At 35.9% G+C, this 18,793-nt stretch overlaps 2 protein-coding genes across 3 annotated transcripts in view; one reads left to right on the forward strand and one right to left on the reverse strand.

Annotated features, from left to right (window-relative positions):
• Positions 1–2,965, reverse strand: part of LOC126758538 (protein lozenge) — a 47,180-nt gene extending 44,215 nt beyond the window's left edge. For both annotated transcript variants that reach the window (XM_050472852.1, XM_050472851.1), the window contains exon 1: positions 2,457–2,965. The gene's annotated coding sequence lies outside the window, so the exon portion shown is untranslated. The remainder of the gene's footprint in view (positions 1–2,456) is intronic.
• Positions 2,966–12,958: 9,993 nt separating this feature from the next.
• On the forward strand, positions 12,959–18,417 carry LOC126758533 (von Willebrand factor A domain-containing protein 8). Its single transcript, XM_050472835.1, has 10 exons — positions 12,959–13,298; positions 13,539–13,798; positions 13,858–14,025; positions 14,153–14,317; positions 14,390–14,545; positions 14,612–14,954; positions 15,011–15,257; positions 15,323–17,461; positions 17,521–17,952; positions 18,013–18,417. The coding sequence occupies exons 1-10, from the start codon at positions 13,064–13,066 to the stop codon at positions 18,110–18,112; spliced, it is 4,245 nt and encodes a 1,414-aa protein (XP_050328792.1). The 5' UTR covers positions 12,959–13,063; the 3' UTR covers positions 18,113–18,417.
• The last annotated feature ends 376 nt before the right edge of the window (positions 18,418–18,793 follow it).

Consider the following 18,793-nt stretch of genomic DNA (forward strand, 5'->3'; position numbering starts at 1 on the left):
GAAAATTAAAAAATTATTCGACATCCTATGGTCTCTTGAATGCAAAATTTTTATGAAAGAAAATGATGGTTGGACGTCGGCGGGACGTCCAAAAAATAAAGAAATGTGCGTCTAAATCCTTTAAACGCGGTGGCGGTTTTATAATGGTTTGGGACTGTTTCTAACCTGTCGGACCTATTTTTTGGATAAAAGAAAATATGGACCGCCACATATACATATGTACATATGTGCACATGTGAAACTCTGGGAAAGGTTCAAAAGGTCGGGTATCCTGTTCTACAGAGTTCTAATGTATTAGACAATAATCTCTTAAAATACCTATTTTTTTATGTAAGATATTAAGATTCTAATATTTTTGTCCTCCGAGTTTTTGAAATTTGTATTTTGTCTTTATTTTTGCAATATTTTTGAATTGTTATTTTTTTTTTACAGCTACCGATAACACATGCCATGAAGTGAATAATAAAAATATATATTGGTTGAATTTAATTCAAATTCACATTTCTTTTTTTTTTTTAATTGAAAAATAGTACTATGTATATGTAGTATGTATACCTTACAGGGTCTTCGAAGTTTCCTTTTTGATTCCACAAACAACAACCTTAATACCTATACCCTGTTCATGATATAGAAATGATAATGATACAAATTCCCTCCAAACTACCACTTCTACTTCTCTTCTTTACACATCTGACCGAAATCTGAAGATTGATAACGTAGAATACTTCGTCTTTTGAAATATATTGTTTCTTTGTGCGAAAAAATATAGTCGATTAACTAGATCAATAATTTTCATATAATTTAAACTAGATCGCGTAACAGGTGTGGATCCACAAGTTAGGAGAACTGCGAAGAGATAAGAAACGCTTCGCGAAGAAAAACACTTTGAGTTGCGAGTGCAAAATTATATAGTAACCAGTAATTTTTGTGTATTAGAAATTGTTATAAAAGAAGTGGATAGTGAATTAAATTTTAAAACGGATTCATGGAATAGTCTTCGAGAACCATCGGTGACCGTGTTTGAAAAATGCAGTTCTGAGAAAAAGGCTTCGAACCTACTGTAGAGTGGGCGAAAGAAAATTTATTTTCAATTTATCGTATTTCTAGACGTCTTAGGGTATAAAGCGCAAATATTGTTGATTTTATGAAAGTCCCAGACCTCCCAATTTCCGTAGTAGCAAATTGTTTAAAAATCCCTTAATATCAAATTGCTTAAAATTTTTTACGAAAGCCAAAATTATTCAATAAAACGCAACCTTGTGCATGTAAGGACCAAAATATCGTGGTCTAAAATACAAAACCACGTATCATCAAATTATTTTTAATTCAGTTTTTTTATGGATTACGATTCACTATGTCATATTATACATAAAAACATATGTACATATTTACAAGATTTTAAGCATTAGCTATCAGATGTATCCAAGTTATAACCAAAATTAAAATTTGCTATTTATACCGTTTATCGTTCCCTTGTAAATACTTTTGAAAAGCGATGTTAAGTAATTTTACAATTTAGGACACGATATGTACTATAACTGCAAATTTGCGCCGATATCTTAGAAAATGCCGAAAATAATAAGAAATCGAGCAATTTGAAAATCATTTAGGGCTGTTTTCTCAATGCCAATGGTTAGCAGTCATCTTTCAGTTGAATTCTGGTTAACTTAACAAAGACGCCCTCATTCGGTAAATAACCAGAACTTAACTAATAGATGGAACCAACTACTGAAACTAACCAGACATTGAGAAAACGACGCTTAGTAATCTAATATTGCATAAAACGATAGGTTTGTTTCTTCCGACCGACGATTTCCATTAATTCAAAACCTTAATGTACATTATTTCATTTTACAAAACAATCCTGAGTTATTTTTAGAATACAAACGTTTTTCATAACCACCATTTATATATGTATGTATGTACATACATACATATGTGTAATAAATACATTCAAATACATATTTACATACGTAATGTGTCATTATTGAAAAAAAAACACAAAATCACAGCATTCGCTTGGCGCCAAGTCATTTGGAGTTGACGTTAATTAGCGCTAATTAAATTTGAGCATTTCGCCAAAATCAAAAACATTGATGCAAATCAATCAGTGAACTTTTCCACAAATTCGCTGTTTATTTTTACAAAAGAAGTTGGAATTTTTTTAATCGGAAAACGACCAACCAAATATTATTCACATTTCACAACGACGTTTACTGAAGTAGATAAGCACAGAGTAACATTTCATAAGTTTCCGCGTAGACGTTTACTTATAAAACGTGTGTAAATGGTTAGTTGTAATTATATTTAATTATTGACTTAATTTATTAATTAGAAATAGCACCAAAACAATGTTATTCTAAATGCAGCTTATCAAACGCTTTTAAGTAACAACACAACAGCAACAACAATAAAACTGCAGTCTTTACTTTTTTTACTTTTTAATTTTCACAAACCGTTTTAGCGCGAAATTTTGATGATTTTCACCAATATTTATTTAAGTGCATTTTCTTTTTCGCGTTTAAAGTATGCTTGCGTTTATAAGTTTCAATAAAAGTTTCACTTTGAGTTTCATACGTCACATTGGCGCAATAAAAATATTTGTTTTTAATTTAATTTATTTTTTATTTGTTTTTAAACTTTATTTCTCACAATTTACTATCTCTTCAGATCACTAACTCTTATTTTGTATTTTTTTTTTTTTTGTTTTGAATTTATTTGCTTTTATTTATTTATTTATAATATTATTGATTTTTCAGCGCGCGATTTTTGTTTTTTTTTTCTTTTCTTTGAATTTACTACTGCGGCTTACTCATCTACGCGCGTTTATAGTAAAACTTTATTTGAATTTTGCTCTCAGCGACCACTGATCTGCGTCATACTATAAAACCGTTGCTACTGCGATGCTTTTATGAACCGAACAAAATTGATACTGGCACTTGCCGTGACCACCAGCAGTGGGCTAACCCAGCAGCTACAGTGAGCTAGCGGCAGCGTGGCAACGGCAAAAGCAACTAACCTGCACAAGTAAAAAACGAACGCACTCACACAAGCGCACACGCACCGAGTGGGAAGTCCAGAACGCGCAGTAGCAGCAACAACAAGCAAGCAATCGGAAGACCACTTTTTATTGCAAACATGATTGAGGCTTGCAAATTTTCATTTATTTTTCTATTTGATAAGAAAAATTTTCTTCTTTTATTTATTTATTTTTTTCTAAAATGCATAAATTGTAAATTTTATTTTTTATTTTAAGAAGTTTGCGTGCGAAACAATGCTTTACCCGCTTGAGAGCACAAGGTGCGCGCCTTTTGTATTTTGAGCGAATTCAGCTATTTGATATACTAAGTATTTGGAGCCGCTCAGTAAGCCAGCGCATACACTGCCTCCAACCGGCTTTATGCTCAGTGTATTGCATGCTCTCCAAACACACAAATTGCCGTTTGCTTCATGCACCGTCGTACACACATAATTTTTTTTTTTGTTTGCTCTCTGTATTCACTTTACCGTATGGCCTATCAGCGTATTCGCCAATCAGCGGCACGCTTCTCTTATCGCATCGACTTCTGCTTGTTGTTATTCGGTGAGAGTGCATGCGAAGTATTACAGAGTGTAGTCTTGTTGTGTTTTTTGCTGTTCGCTTCAATTACCGCAACATTGTGTGTAGTTGGCATTTAAAGTTCTCGCGCACGCTGATTGGTTGTCCTCGTGTATATAAGAGTAACACCACTCCAAATGTTTGAAAGCGCAGTGCCTTGTTTGTTGTAATGTTGCTGTGTTCATGCATAGTTATGTTCGTACATGATGTGGAGTGTGAGTTTTTATTATATTGTGGTTTGTTGCTTTCCAGGCTGTGCTTGTGCCAATGAATATATGAAAAAGGTTGGGCCTGCAGTACACACACTCGCCTGCACACTCAAAAAGCAGCGCATACAGGTATAACAACAACTGGCTGTGAGCATAAGTGTGGAAATTTATGTGGGGCGCAGCAAAGTGTACTTTTGTATGTATGCATGTTTGTACATAAATAAGTTGGCTTTGTACCCGCTCATTACTTTTTATGTGATTTTTGTTGCTGCGTCTCTTGCGCGCAGATTGTTGATTGAAGAATAAACCAGTTTTTGCACATTCGTCGATTTGTCTATAAGTAAAGACTTGTGTTTTTGTAATTTTATATTAATTTCTTTATTGTTCACTTGGCACTTTGACATAAGGCGTAAGGTCCCTGGAAAATTAATATAATTAACAAGTAGACATATGTATGCCTTGTAAATTTGTTCTAAAAGATGTTTCTTAATAGTTTGTTTGGTTATAATACTTAAAAAAATGATATTCACACACAATTTAAGAGTTTTAACTTAAAATGGTATAGTTAAAAATAAAATGTTTTTCATCACGTTTTCAATAATTTCTTAGTCATTTTTATTAGAAATTTGCTTCAAATATTTATGTACACATATGTATATGTACATATGCACAAATTTATTGCGCAAAAATTATTATTATATCTTTCAACTTCGTTATTAGCCAGTTTCTTGCTGGTATTTTTTAATATTGATGAGTTTATCCTCGTAACTGTAGTGCCTCGAATTGGTTACTAAATACAGCGAAATTCCTTCTACTCGTACACCCACCGTCGCTTACACAGTGTTTTTGTCCGGCTATAAGAGCTGTCCACATATGGGGCGTGGCAAAAAAGTGGGTTTTAAATGTATTCTTAGCGTCAGAAGATGCAACTCAGAACTCTATTTATACTGAACTAATAAATGCGAGCGAATGTCAGCCGGAAGAGAATGAATGACAATTATCCCATAAATTTCGGTTGAGCCACCGACAGGCAGACGGCGCAAGCTCAAGACAATTGGTTTACTGTGATCCGTTTTTGTGTTGTTCTTAAAAAATCCTGTCCCAAAACACCAAAAATTAATAAAACGTTAAAAAAACGGGGTCAATAGATTTTACAAATTTTTTGAGACTTTTTTTATCAAATCTCAGCTTATTACGTTCTAATATCCAGTTAATGTAATTGGCTTTGTATTGTGCGGTTATGGTAGAGATCCGCATTAAAACCGTTTAAAATTTTTGGAAAGATATTGAGATATCTCATTGAAAAACAATTTTATTTTCAAAATTTATTCGACTATGATACTATATGTATGTGGGTGCCAGTTGAAACGTTGAAACTCAGCCATCTTATTCAGAACTTATAACTTTCCGTCGCTTCGGATACTAAACAAAGTAAAAATACGGGTATCATTTTCTTCTTATTTCAACTGTGTATATAATTTTTCGGCCAAGCTTACATATATGACCGATGCTATAAGTGTTCGAATTTGAGTCTTCGAAAAAAAAAAAACAATTTTGTATTTTAAAAACTATGCAGGATTTTTTGAAAATTTTATTTTTGAAAAAGTCGATTTTGTCGTACAGTGTAATTGAATGATATTTTTCAAAACTTTGACATTTCCATGCTAGTTTAGGTGATCCCTTTTTGTGTTGTTCTTAAAAAACCTATCTCGAAACACCAAAACTTAATAAGAATTTAAAAAATCGGGAACAATAGATTTTACACAATTTTTTACACTTTTTATGAAATCTCAGCTTATTACGTTCTCATGTCCAGTTAATGTAATTGGTTTTGTATTGTCCGGTTATGGTAGAGATCCGCATTAAAACCGTTTAAAATTTTTGGCAAGATATTGAGATATCTCATTGAAAAACAACTTTATTTTCAAAATTTATTCGACTATGATACTATATGTATTGGGTGCCAGTTGAAACGTTGAAACTCAGCCATCTTATTCAGAACTTATAACTTTCCGTCGCTTCGGATACTAAACAAAGTAAAAATACGGGTATCATTTTCTTCTTATTTCAACTGTGTATATAATTTTTCGGCCAAGCTTACATATATGACCGATGCTATAAGTGTTCGAATTTGAGTCTTCGAAAAAAAAACAATTTTGTATTTTAAAAACTATGCAGGATTTTTTGAAAATTTTATTTTTGAAAAAGTCGATTTTGTCGTACAGTGTAATTGAATGATTGAACGATTGAATGATATTTTTCAAAACTTTGACATTTCCATGCTAGTTTAGGTTATACATATCGTCACCTGAAATGCAAGAATAAGTTCTTGATCAATGTCTTTCTCAAGGCGCAAAGTTACTGTTTCTTCTCTATTAGTTTGTCGCTGTTTCATGATAACATATTAATTAAAATAATAATTTTATTTAATTCAATAAAGAAAGGAGTAAATCTCACATTGTTCGAAAATTTATAAGCGATAATCTCATCTTTAATTTCTTTTTTATATCATCCTTCATCTTATCATCAGTTAAAAAGTAATCCCGATAACGAGGATCAAGAAATGTGCATTTACGATATAACGTGTCTTGTTCGATCTCACAAAACCTAATTTTTAAACTACGGATTATATTGGTTGAAAAGTTATACCCCATAGGCATCTGAGATTCGTTTTCACACATTGAAATTTCTAAGTCCTCTTCATAATTATTATCATCGTAATCACTACCTTCATCATTAAAGTTATTCAGACCAACGTTTGCGTGATCGAAATTTAAATTTTCTCGAGCTTTTTTCATCCCTTGAATGATTGGCTTAATCATAGAGATCGTCGGGTATTTTGATCCACAAGAAATTTTAGTGGCCTCATTCAAAGGATCTAAGACGTTAATAATATCACTGATTCTCTTCCAGTCAGTGCCAGACAATCCAGTTACACTTGCACTTCGCGAAAGCACAACGGATAATGGTTGCTGTAATTTTTTCATGCGCTCGAGCATATCGTAATCCGAATTCCAGCGAGTTTGTACTGATTGAATTAATTTTAATGGAGTTTTATCACCTGAAGCCTTTTGAGCATTCTCAAAGTCTCGTCGAGCCGGGTCAGATTGGTGGAAGTGTGTTGTTATATGTCGTGCCTAGAAAAAACAATTACGTTAAAAAATAATATTTTTGGTGAAATTTGGTTCAATCATAATTTGCAATCCTTTCAATTGAAAATTAAATATACAAATTACAATAAAACCTTATATAAACATTAGTACTATAAACTTTACCTTTTTCAATAATTTCTCAAACCCTTTGGTGTGTTTTTGGCAATCTTTTATAAAAAGTTGAAGTGTATGCGCAGAACAATAGATGTGATTCCAACTACTTTGACGGATAGCATTACAGATATTAGCACCATTGTCAGTAGTAAAGGAAATTGGAACATTATTAACATCTAATAAATTCCATTCCAACATCATTTCTTCAAGTTTGAATTTAATATAATTTCCTGTGTGACGATCTTCGAGTTGCGTTAGGCCAATCATTAAATTTTTTAATTGGAAATTACTTGTCATGTAATGTACAGTTAATGATAAGTAATAGTGCCCAGATCTTGACTTCCAGCCATCAGTAGCGAAAGATAAACTCATTAAGCCTGATGCTATATCATTTTGCAATTCGTCCATCAATTTTCGTTTGATTTGTTCGTATAAGTTAGAACAGAGACTACGGGAGCAAGTAGTACTTGATGGCGGATCATATGTATAATCGAGTCTTTTTAATAATCTTCGAAAACCTTTATCTTCTACACAAGAAAAAGGTTTCATATCAATTGCTATCATCTCCATACATAGTTGATCTAGCTCTGCTTTAGTAGGTGGCCCGAGTTTCTGACGATTTGCCGATTCTTCAGTATTTTTACTTTCTTCTGCAACTATACTCTTTTTTCCTATTTCAACACATTTCTGATATAAAATAGGATGTTTCGAATGTAAATGCTTTAACATACATAGGTGACGTAGTAGCTAGAAAAACATAATGATTAACTAATATAGATATACATATATATATGTACATATATAAGTCAGAAAATAATAAAAAATTGAAAAATAAATAGCATCATACATGTTGGTAATTTCAATACTTTCGAGCAAGTATTACATATTGCTTTTCGGTATCCTTCAGTACAGAGCTTAAAAAAATTCCAAGCAGGACTCCGATATGTTGAAGACACAACCTCATTATTATCTCCCACACCAACTTCAGGTTCCACATCCACAATCACACTTTCCTCTTCAGAATTATGGGAAGACATTTAAAAAAAAACAATAACCAATGTTTGATATTTTGAATATTTGAAACGAGAATGACAGATGTACGTCAGTTGCATGAACGAGATTCAGATAGATACTACTGGCGCTTATTAAAAAATCATGCAAATAGTCAAATATTAAAATTATTCGAATTATTCGAACTATTCGAATTATTCGAACTATTCGAATTATTCGAACTATTCGAATTATTCGAACTATTCGAATTATTCGAACTATTCGAATTATTCGAACTATTCGAATAATGCGAATATTCGGGTCGAATCTCGGATCGAATAATTCGGTTCGATTCGCGTCGAATAATTCGAAATTTCGAATATTCGCACACCCCTAATTTTTATACTGAAAAATATGCATATGTACATACATATGTATGTATGTACATACATATGTACTACATATGTACGTGTGTATATGTAGTACATATGTATGTGTATTTTAGTTCAGAAATACTAAATGTTCTTAAAATATTAATTCCATGTTATGTACATAAGTACTAATATACATACATATGTATGTACATACATGTATATTATTTATATACAGTATTTTAAGCTTTAACTTTCAACATAACCTTAAAAAGTTTAATACTTATGTATGTATGTATATACACATGTCCATTTGTATGTATCTTATGTATGTATGTATGTATGTGGCTTACAGCAAAAATTCACTTCTCAGCTTCACCATTGAAGAGCATTTTCTCACTCCTGCCGTTTATTACCAATTTTCAGTTCCACTCTCTTTTAACTTTCGGTAAATAGTACATATTGTATATACGCTCATACGCACATAAATACTTACGAGTGTGTACAAATATGTACATATATATACGCGTTCGGTGCGCCCATTTTTCAAAGGATGGATTAATTTTCATTACTCGCACAGACTTTTGCGGTTAATTAACGTTTTTACTATTGAATGGGACAAAGTATGGTAAGTAACAATCTTTACTGTCATTTCAGCTTTTGTGCAATAGTAGACGAGAATATGCAAATACTACAATGCGCAGAAGGTATGAAAGACTCAAGATTTCAGGAGAAAATATTAAACTTTTTAACAAAGCTGTTTTGTTTATGGTATTTTTTTACTTCTGGGTCCGTACTATGTATTTGATCATGTACAGTCAGCAAGCAGCAAGACCGTAAATATGTTTCTGAAAGTGAATTGTTGTGATTTTTATTCGAACATGTCAAATTTTACAGCTAATTAAGCGGAGTTTTCTAAAAAATACAAAATTCGGAAATCGAAAATCGAAAAAGTACATACAAGAACTTGATTTTGACCGATCAATATGTATGATAGTTACATACATATGTATATCATAAGTGCTCCGATATCGCTGGTTTCAAATATTGAGCAGTTTCTTGGAAAAGAAATAGCGTGTGCAACCTTGTTTAGACTTTAATGGGTTAATTATATCTTTTTTTTACATTTTGCGGGATGAATAACGCTTTTACCTTACATTTACATAGGTCAATAACCCTTTTGTTTACATTTTATGAGGTCATTAGTATGACAGAAATATGCTATAGTGATCCAATCCGAACAATTTCTTCGGACAATGCATTATTGCCTTAGATAAAAGCCATAACGAATTTCGTGAAGATGCCTCGTCGAATGAAAAAAATTTCCATAGAAGTATTTCGTTCTGTTTGAATGACAGCTATATGCTATAGTGGTCCGATATCGGCGGTTTCGACACAGAGGGTTCGGATGGTGCACAACACTTAGCAGTCCGTCATTTCCGTCCAAAGGGAAATCAAACGGGATTTATATATATATCATAGATGGATCATTATGAGATCGCTAAACATGCTTTCCGAGTCTGGAAGTATTGCAAGAAGGCCGTACCATCAAGATCCGTATGTTCGTGTTCAAGAAACAATCGCGGAAGTTGCATTGTCAATTCAGGCAAATGTAAGAGTTTCGACTCGCAACTTATTGGCGCAGCTTGAAGTTTGTGGATGATCATTACAACGGATAATTCATGATGTCTTAAACCAGTTTCCGTACAAAGTTCAAATAAAAAGCCGGTAAACTCCGCTAGATTTGCCTATTCGTCTGGAACTTTGCCAAAAAAATTGAAATATTTCCATCTAAACGGATATGTAACCTAGCAAAATTTCCTTATATGGAGTCTATCAAATGTAGAAATAATCCACGAGACGCAACTTCTCCCAAAACTACTCACTGTGTTTCGCGCAGTTTCATCAAGTTGTATTGTCGGGTCATACTTCTTTGAAGAAAACGGTGTAATGAAAACTGTCCATGTGCATCGTTATTTAAAAATGTTGAATTAGTGTTTTCACACAGAATTATGCCGAAGAGTATCTCTTTCAATAGCGTTTGGCTCCAGCAACGTGGAGCAACTGCACATATAGACAGACTGGTTATTGCGGCGCTCCAGCGAACTTGAGTAAAAATTGAGATATCTTGATTGATATGCACGCTCCTTAGTGCAAATAAAATTTCGAGTTCGTAGATAGGCCTAATCGGAACGCCATTAACCGAAACCCTATAAAGTGCCATAACTAAGCCCTAAATTAAGATATAGAATTGTAATTTCGCATAAGGGATCGTAGGAGCAAGAGGCACCTCTGTGTAAAAGTTTTGAAAAAGTAGGCGTGGCCCCGCCCTCTAATAATATACATATCTTCTATCCAGAGACGTTAAAATTTACTACCGAAATGCTATGAGCACGCTTTATGGGAGTCGGCGACGATGAGCGTGGCACCATCCACTTTTTGGTGATATCACATATCTCACCACCCGCCCGACCGATTTGGTATGCGGAATTCCTCTTATAATCCAATATTTCCCTGAGCCAAACATACCTAATATAAAGATTTTCGAACGGGTGACTTTATGCTGCATATAACGGCCAATATTTGAGTTAACTCAATGAAGACTGCAAAGTTTTACTCACAACAGTGTTTCTTTGTGCCTAAAATAAATAAAATTGATCAAAACTTGACAGGCCCCCCCATATACATAACTAATATCAGGATTTTCGAACATTCGGCTGGCTTAGCTCCATATGATCGGTGATTATAGGTGAGGTATCTTAATGAAACCCAGGGAACACTTGTTTAGTATATGGCGTGGTAATAGTTAATAGATAAAATCGGGTCGATACTACCCCAACTCCCATATACTGCATACTATGATGACTTTCGTTTTTCTAACAAATCTTATAATGAATATGTGGGTCAGTGTATGAGTTATATGAGTAAGTATAAGCTTTCAAAAAAATGCTTCGATTCCGATCCTCTGGTTAACGTTTTACATCTTGAGGTATTTCCCTGGCTTTGCAAGTTGCAAGAGTATAAAATGTTCGGTTGCAGCCGAACTTAGCCCTTCCTTATTTGTTTTATAATATATCTGTCTTACGTTGTTCAGTTGTATTTCATCTAACTTCCTAAAAAAATGTAAGTTCTTAAAGCATGATACGAGTACCATATACTACATACATATACATACATATGTATGTATATTTTTCATATCTGCTTCTGCGTTTAGTATTATATAATATTTAATATTTTTAAATTTAATTTGTGATTTAGTTCTGTGGGAAAATAAATTGTTTGATAAAAATTACTCGACTTCAACCGGAAAAGGTATGTGACACTACAAACAACAATACCGAAGCTTACAAGTTACTACAAATATCCGCACTGAGAACTCTATATCTATACATACATATATATGTATACCATGTCTATATATTACCATATATGTATGGCGAAGTACTATGTATATTTTCACTAGTCGGCATGAGAGAAACTGTGGATGTGTAGATGAGCAGGAAAGTAGGACAGCCTAGTGAGGCATTAATTGTTTATAAAACAATTGATAATTAAATTGTGCGAAACTCATTAATAATTCAAATAGGCAAATGCTATACGGATATTGTACCCTTATCCAATGGCATTACTACTTTCTTCCCCAACAGTGAAATATACCATACAATATTGCTTTCTAAATGAAGTTATTCTGAACAAAGCCAAATCTTTTGAAATCGATATATGAAGGATTATATCTTCACCTAAAATTCAAAATAACGTAACATCACTTTTCATAAGTTTACAGGCGAAGGAAAGCGATATACTAATAGCAACCACTTATATTGAAAAAAGAATTTCAGTTTTGGCTATAAATTGGTTATATATTGGTTATTACATCTGGCAGCGCCTTTCAATTTTTTTTGATGAATTTCACTAGGTGTGCTTAATGCTGCTTCGTGAACGATTGCATTTTCCTAGAGGGTATTTCGCTTGTTTAGTATTATCAACTAAGTACGTTTTGATCAAACCTTAAGCGAAGTCTAATTATAAGCTCCGATTTAATAAAGCACATACAATGTGTATATGTATGTACATACATACGTACATATATGGCTCTGCTTATGAGAATTAATTTTTTGTACATTCCCACTGTATATTTGTACTAGGCAAAAATTGAAAAGATTCATATATTTTTTTTAAATGCTAATTTGATAACAAAAAATAATAAGAATAATTTAACACATGTAAATATGTTTAAATGCGTTGAAAATTAAACTTGAATACCAAATTATTAATGCTTTTAATAATTTATATTCAATAACTCAATACAAATGAGAAACTAAAAATGTTAAACCGCTTTTTGATATATTGATAATAGTAATCTACCATATTACACGTTAAACCAACGATATAACCTGTTTATGCTATACAAAAATTAACATCGACAAACAATTTTTATCGATAGTAATCAATATCGATTTACTGCACTCACTTCTAACGAATAAAATTTGCAATCAGCTGTTGCTGTTTACGTTTCACATTCCTTAATTAATTTTTTGCTGCTAATAAACGTGCGGCGTTTAGTGTGTTTTCGGTTTGGTGTTTCCTTATCAAAATTACATCAATTTTCAAATTTTCTAAATAAGTAAAATGTTCTTATCATTAAATCGAATACCAAAAGCGACAAGTACATTGCTATGGCAAAATATAAAGGTAAACGCAAAACCATTTGCACCCGTTTTTACGAAGTTCTATACCACAACGTCAGAGGAAGCAATGGCTGTCAACGATAAAACCAAAGTTACCAGTGAACGAATTAAAATCGGTGATGTAATCAAAGACTTGAAGCCTCCAAAAAATCCAGAGCTGGTGCCACAAAAATATGGTAAGCGGCGCGAAAAGTTGAGAAGTGTTTTATAATCTGTGTACGGGTCCAAAGTCCAATCAGCGTATGTACAAGCAACGACGTGCTCTGGTCCTATGACCAAGTGAACATAGTTTGCGGACGAGTTTTATTTTACAGTTTGTTGAAAATAAGCAAATGATGTTTTCCTTATTTCATTATAAAGATATTTATGTGAAAGTGTCAAAAAAAATAGTGTAAATTCTTCTTTTTTCGGAGCAGTGCAATACAACGAGGATGGCACACTACAGCTAACTCAATCAGCCTTGCATCATTTGCGTTGGATGCTGCAGAAGGATATCTTAAAACAGGATATGTTTCTTATTGGTCAGCCTGGTTCACTGCGGCGACAATTAGCTATGCAGTATTTGGAGTTGACACAGCGTGAATTGGAATATATTGCCTTGAGCAGAGACACCACCGAAAGTGATCTGAAACAACGACGGGAAATTAAAGATAAAGCAGCGATTTACTATGATCAGGTCGGTTTGCAAGTGTAAATAATAAATATATGTAATTTTAATTTATTTTCATTATGCAGTGTGCTGTGCGTGCTGCCGTGAATGGTCGTGTCTTGGTGCTTGATGGTGTGGAGCATGCCGAGCGCAATGTGTTGCCCATATTAAATAATTTGCTGGAAAATCGTGAAATGCATTTAGAAAACGGCAAATTTTTAATGGCACCAGAACGCTACGATAAATTATTGGAGGTTAGTGACGCACAAGCAGAAAGAACGGACTTTTTCAGTTGAAAAGTTATTTTTTAGATCGGATCACTATACCCAAGTTTTTTTATTTTTGTAATATGATTTTCATTTTTTTTTATATTTTTTATAGACATACGCAAAAGAGCAATTGGACAAATTAGGTGTGCTACGAGTCTCTGAAGATTTTCGTGTGGTTGCGCTTGGGCTGCCTACGCACAAGTATAAAGGCACACCATTGGATCCACCCTTGCGTTCACGTTTTCAATCGCGCAATGTGTCGCATCTTGCATTTGATGTAAGTAAAAATTATTTATGTACCAGTGATTTTATCAGCTGTTATCTATTTATTAAATGGCTATATTTTCAGGAGATGCTAATCGATCTGCAGCATGTTGCTCCAAATGTACCTGTGGACCAGTTGAAGAGTTTAATAAGCTTTGGTATGGCAATTCAAGCTGCTGAACAGGCCGATAATCTGCCAGATTTTGCACTTGACAATCTTCATCTGGTGGCTAAAATGATGGTATTTGCTCACCCTTCCAACTTTTGATTTTTTGTACAACTAATCTAATTTTTTATTAAAATCTAGCAATGCAACCCACACATAAGTGTGCATGACGCCATTACACGCATCTATCCATACCAAACATGCATGAAGAAAGATCACATTGAACGCGTCAAGACTCTACTAAAATCCTTTAAAATCAATCCATTAGAAAGCAAACCTGTGAAAAGTATCTCTGTAGCAAAACCGAACGAGCAGACGCCAGATGTTTTGGAATTCAAAATCGACGATGTGTCCATTTCAACACCCGGCAGTCATCGCGTAGCTGCACCGCAAAAGCTGAAGCAATTCGTGGATCTCGACCACCAACGCAATGCCTTAGCAGCAATGATACAATCTATAGCCGTGGGCGATATTTGTTTGATTGGTAGAAAGCATTGCAACAAAATTATATACATGTGTTGACTATCTTTTTTTTCTCAGGTCAAAAGGGTGTTGGAAAGATGACACTCACAAATCATTTGGTACACTTGCTGAATCAGTCGGTGGAGACAATGATACTCTATGAGGATATGACATCACGTGATTTAATACAACAACGCATTACCTCGCCGGAGGGTGATACAGTGTGGCGTGACTCGCCACTAGTACGTGCTGCAAAATATGGGTCCATCGCCGTGCTGAATGGCGTACATCGTTTGCATAAGAGTACCGTTACTGCGCTGCAACGGTACGTATATTGTTGAAATTTATTGCTAACCCCCGAAAATTGACAACATATTTCTATAACCGCAGTTTAATACAAGATCGCGAATTGCAACTCTGTGACGGCACTATACTGCTACACCCGGATCGTTACAACGCACTCCTACAGCAAGGACACACTAAACTGGAATTGGCCGAAAAGAATATAATGAAAATACACGATTCATTTCGCATAATTGCGCTGGGTGAGCCGCCCAATCCTAGTCAACCGACCCAAAATTGGCTTACATCGGAAATGTTAAGCCTCTTCCTCTTCCTTGAAGTCCGTCCACTTCAGCAGAGTGAAGAATATGAAATTATACGCAAACTTTATGGAGATGTTGATGACGATATGCAAAAAATCATTAATCTGTCTCACAGTTTGCGCGAATCCCAAGACGCCACACTTTCGAACCTCGCTGGTACCTTGTCGACACGTCAACTTTTGAAAATCGCGCGACGCATGTCCGCCTTCCCTGGCAGCAGCCAGCAAGCAGGCCCTCTAACCTCCGCCTATGACATACTGCAGAATACTTTTCTCGCCAAATTCATGCCCGCCTTGCCGCGCGCCGCACTTGAAGATGCCATAGCACGCGCAGGCATCGAGAAGAGCAGCACACGCGCCGGCGTGCGTCGCAAAATCAACATTGAGAACAATGTGTTGACCATAGGCAACACCAGCATGCCGCTGGTCGCCACCGATGCCGAGTCGAAGGTGCCAAGCACACTGTTCTATGAGATGCCACAACATGTGGAGCTCTTGGAGCGCTTATTACAAGACTTCATAATTGGCGACCATCTACTGCTGGTGGGCAACCAGGGTGTGGGCAAAAATAAGCTTATTGATAAGCTGCTGCAGTTGATGAATAAGCCACGTGAGTACCTGCAACTGCATCGCGATACCACAGTGCATAGCTTGACGGTGCAGTCGACACTACGCGACGGCCAGGTCATTTACGAGGATAGTCCGCTTGTGAAAGCTGTCAAGAGCGGGCATATATTGGTCATCGATGAGGCCGATAAGGCGCCGGTGAATGTGACATGCATATTGCGCACGCTTGTTGAGAATGGTGAAATGTTCTTGTCGGACGGCCGTAAGATTGTGCCAGCCGGCGAGGCGGCAGCCGCTAGAGATGCTGGTCACACGGGGGAAGTCATTGAAATGCATCCGAACTTCCGTGTCATTGTGCTGGCCAACCGACCGGGCTTTCCCTTCCTCGGCAATGACTTCTTCGCGTCCTTGGGTGACGTCTTCAGCTGTCACGCCATTGATAACCCCTCACCTGATTCGGAAATATATCTCCTGCAGAAGTATGGCCCCTCAGTACCCATGAAAACGCTCGCTATGTTGGTGAATGCCTTCGGCGAGCTGCGCACTATGGCCGATGAGGGTCTCTTAAACTACCCCTACTCCACCAGAGAGGTGGTAAATATCGTTAAGCATTTGGAAAAATACCCAAATGAATCCATGTCCGAATTGGTAGGCAATGTATTGGACTTTGACAAATACCAACCCGAGGCACTGGAACAGGTGACCACGGTTTTGTCCAAACATGGGCTGCCTATCGAAGCCTATGCTCGTAACGAGCTGTTTGCATTGCGTCGCAAGAAGGAAATCCAATTGACGGTGGAGCGCAAGAGTGGTCTGGGTGTCTCCGGACCTAAATACGGTAAAGTGGATCCGAAAAATGAGCCGCATGTGGGTGGTAATACTTGGGCCGGCGGTACTGGTGGTCGGGACACAGCTGGTCTCGGCGGCAAAGGTGGTCCGTTTCGTCTAGACGCTGGGCACAAAGTGCATCAACTCTCCGACGAGGAAAAAGCTGATATACCCGAGGAAGTGAAGCGTGCAGCACGCGAAATGAACCGTAAGGCGTTCGAGGATAAGTTGAAGGAGATACGCATGTCAGCGCATGATCACCAATTATATGCACAATTCAGCGAACCCAACCGAAAGCAAGTACAGCAGCTGAAAGCCGTTTTGGAGGCCATGCAGACGAAGAGTAAGGAACGACAATGGCAGAAATACCAAACACACGGCGAACTAGACGACACCCGTTTAATTGAGGGCATTACGGGCGAGAAGAACATCTACAGACGACGCGCCGAGGCCAACCCATGGGCCGATCATGTGCAGGAGAAACCGAATCGTTTGAAATTGGTGGTCGATGTTTCCGGTTCCATGTATAGGTAACAGCGCCAGCTTCGTTGCACTTTACTTTTTATAAAGTTATATTTTCGTGCTGTAGATTCAATGGTTACGACGGTCGTTTGGATCGTGAACTCGAAGCCGTTGTCATGGTTATGGAAGCGTTCGAGGGTTTCGAGAAGAAAATCGTCTACGACATTGTTGGTCACAGCGGCGAGGGCTGGGAAATACCCTTCGTTTGTGCTGGCAGTCCGCCGAAAACGGATAAGGAACGTTTCGAGACCATACGCATGATGCATGCGCATTCGCAGTTCTGTTGGTCCGGTGATAGCACAGTCAAGGCTATTAAAGAAGCCGTCAACACATTGTCGAACGAGGAGTACGACAACTCTATCGTGGTCGTGCTTAGCGATGCGAATTTGTCACGTTACGGCATACAACCCCGCGAACTGGCAAAGGCGCTTATGAATGGTGAGCCCAAGGTGAAAGCTCATATGCTATTCATTGGCAGTTTGGCAGAGGAGGCCGATGAGTAAGTGCACTTAATTTTAATTATGAATATTTAACTCTATATACTACTCTTTCTTTACAGAATAAATGCACAAATGCCGGCAGGTCACAGTTATGTCTGCATGGACTTGACGAAGTTGCCACAAATTCTGAAGCAAATCTTCACATCCTCATTGTTGTGATAAATTACTATAGAAAATTTCTATAAACATGTTTCTTTAGCAAATATTAGTGTAAGTCGAAAGTGGTTGAAATTTTGTAGAATGTGATATTTTCTGCAGTGTGTGTATATATGTTTGTATATACTTGTACAAGAAAAGTGTTGTTAGTTGTACACATATATTTAATACGACTATAATATTTGTTGAAAATTGTGTTTATTTTTATAACCAGTGAGTGCATTTATAAATCATTGTTAGTATATTTGTAAGTAAAAAATAGTTGTATTGAAAAAAAATTTAAAGCAAGCTTTAAAAATTGAAACTTACATATGTGACTACTTGTGATTTTGGTTATTTTGGTTATTTTTATACCTGAAGAGGGTAATATTAAGTTAGCCACGAAGTTTGTAACGCCCAGAAGGATACGCCAGCGATCCAATAAAAATATATATAAATGATCAGCATCACGAGCTGAGTAGATTTCGGTCTGTCTGCACATCCGTCCGTCCGTCGGTCTGAATATGCGCTAACTAGTACCTCAATTCTTGAGATATCGATGTGAAAGAAGTTGTTGCTTGTCGGATCCGTCAATTGTGGACCATTATACTCGTAGCATATAGCTGATATACAAGCTGAACAATCGGAATCAAGTGCTTCTGTTTAAAATTGATGAGATATTTTCTCGATATTTAACATGGATTA

Source organism: Bactrocera neohumeralis, chromosome 5 (assembly GCF_024586455.1).
Source record: "Bactrocera neohumeralis isolate Rockhampton chromosome 5, APGP_CSIRO_Bneo_wtdbg2-racon-allhic-juicebox.fasta_v2, whole genome shotgun sequence".
Lineage (NCBI taxonomy): Eukaryota > Metazoa > Arthropoda > Insecta > Diptera > Tephritidae > Bactrocera > Bactrocera neohumeralis.

What these genes read in the sequence shown, in the direction of transcription:
- LOC126758533 (XM_050472835.1), top strand. Translation starts at nt 13,064, where the DNA reads ATGTTCTTATCATTAAATCGAATACCAAAAGCGACAAGTACATTGCTA. An exon ending in GGGCGATATTTGTTTGATTG is followed by an intron (nt 14,955 to 15,010) that starts GTAGAAAGCATT and finishes TTTTTTTCTCAG; the next exon opens with GTCAAAAGGGTGTTGGAAAG. An exon ending in TTGGCAGAGGAGGCCGATGA is followed by an intron (nt 17,953 to 18,012) that starts GTAAGTGCACTT and finishes CTTTCTTTACAG; the next exon opens with AATAAATGCACAAATGCCGG.